We start from the raw sequence: 1,833 nt of genomic DNA, 5'->3' as shown, positions 1-1,833 counted from the left end.
CTAAGCTCCTTTTACTAGGTTTCAGTGAAAAAGAATGAAATAATACCCAACACTGACATTAGTAAATTCATAAGCCCTGAACACACGGCACCCACAAGTGAAAACATACTATTATAGATTCTTGGATCGCAACTCATTTACAAATCCATATTTAAAACTAGCAATCTGGTATCCCCAAAATTCTGATAAGGAAGCATATCTCAAACAACTTGGATTTTATTTCAGTTGCATTTCATGGTTACTAACCTCCGAAGTAGGAGCCATCTGTCAGCTTCATTTCTTTACTGGATTTTGTGATGACACCAGCAACGCCATGTTGAATGAAATACATTTTTTTACCCACAGCTCCCTCTCTGATGATATAATCTCCAGGTTGGAACACTTCAAATCTTAACTTGCTCAGCATGGCAGTCACAAAGTTAGGATCAGCATTAGCGAACAGAGGCATTGTAGCCACCAGTTTCCGGCAGTTGAAGTTGACTATCTCCTAGAAGGAGAAAGTAAACAAATGTTAAACAGACATGATTAATATCAAAATAAAACACATGCTTAAATATATATCTATGCATTTACATATACATTTCCTTGCATTATAATGCCAATTCAGAAAAATCATATACTTATGTATATAAATTATAATAATCTGCATATCTTATCAAAATCAGGGATCATGTTGTACAAAGTGGTTCACACAAAATAAAGGGAAAAAGCTTCTCTGGGCGGGGGTTTTCATTATAATATGCATTTTTTACCCATGAGGTGAGCATCCAGCAACATGCTCTGAGTTAGTGCACCTAGTGCTGTCACCTGGGAAGGTTCTCTCAGGTCACAATTAATTTTTTTGTAATAGCAGTTTCACTTGAACATCGATTTTTGTGATTTAAGAGAACAGTGTGTGGCTGTGAAATTTTATTTCCTGCTCAGAAAAATTCCACAGAAAGTGTTGTGATGTTGAACACAGCTAACAAGGACAGCGCTATGGGAAAAACTCAAGAGTATTTTTGAGTGGTTTTCTCATTTCAAAAATGGTGAAAAGTCCACTGATGACTAACTTCATTCTGGACCTCTGTCAATTTCCTGAATGATCAAAAATGTTGACTCACAATGCATGTGGAATTTTTCCACCAGGTCAGACTGTTAACAAGTTTTCTATTTAGAGGTTCTGCATAATATCACGTGACAAAGAAGGCTGTTTTGTAGTAGATGGGGTACTGGTTTTGCCACTGCGACAATGTGCTTGCTCACAGAGCCATAACAGTGTGTCAGTTTATGGCAAAAACAGCCTGCCTCTCTTGCCTCCTGCACCTTACTCACCTGACCTTGCTCTGTGTGACTTCTTTTTGTTTCCACAAATTAAGTTGGACATGCAAGGACAGTGATTTGATGACTTAGAAGAGGTGGAAAAAAAATGAGGAAGGTGCTGTCAGACATCCAAACAAATGAGTTTGAAAAATGTTTCCAAGAATGGAATCGCAGATTTGACAAATGTATTAAGTGTAATGGAGAGTACTTTGAAGATGATAAGATTGGTAAAAAATTTAAATGCATATTTGAAAAAAACTCAGGTTTTGGGGGATACTCCTCATATGTTAATATTGTGTCTCCAGTATCTCCTGGAATAATTATTCAACATTCAATAAATGCTTGTTACACATAAAAAGGCATCACTAAAATTCATAATTTACCATTAATTTATTATGCAAGGCATAAAATTAGGAAGTCTACAAAGTAGAATAATTATAGATGCTCTTTTTCTATTTACTCTTTTTTTTTCATGGAGAATGAAGCCACATCATTCCTGTTGACTATGGCATCAGCAGCTCTCTGGTGTAT

At 36.1% G+C, this 1,833-nt stretch overlaps 1 protein-coding gene across 1 annotated transcript in view; it reads right to left on the bottom strand.

The window, feature by feature from the left end:
• The window catches only part of HCN1 (hyperpolarization activated cyclic nucleotide gated potassium channel 1), a 465,750-nt gene that overhangs the window by 81,316 nt on the left and 382,601 nt on the right, over window positions 1–1,833 (bottom strand). The window contains exon 6 of the mRNA XM_004703627.2: window positions 247–487. Within this exon, the coding sequence (XP_004703684.2) occupies window positions 247–487 (241 nt within the window). The remainder of the gene's footprint in view (window positions 1–246; window positions 488–1,833) is intronic.

The sequence above is a fragment of the Echinops telfairi genome, unplaced genomic scaffold, assembly GCF_000313985.2.
Source record: "Echinops telfairi isolate 266 unplaced genomic scaffold, ASM31398v2 ScPeMD7_7469;HRSCAF=8507_1, whole genome shotgun sequence".
NCBI lineage: Eukaryota > Metazoa > Chordata > Mammalia > Afrosoricida > Tenrecidae > Echinops > Echinops telfairi.
Note: the sequence above shows the minus strand (reverse complement) of the source record. Positions and strands in the feature narration are given on the sequence as shown.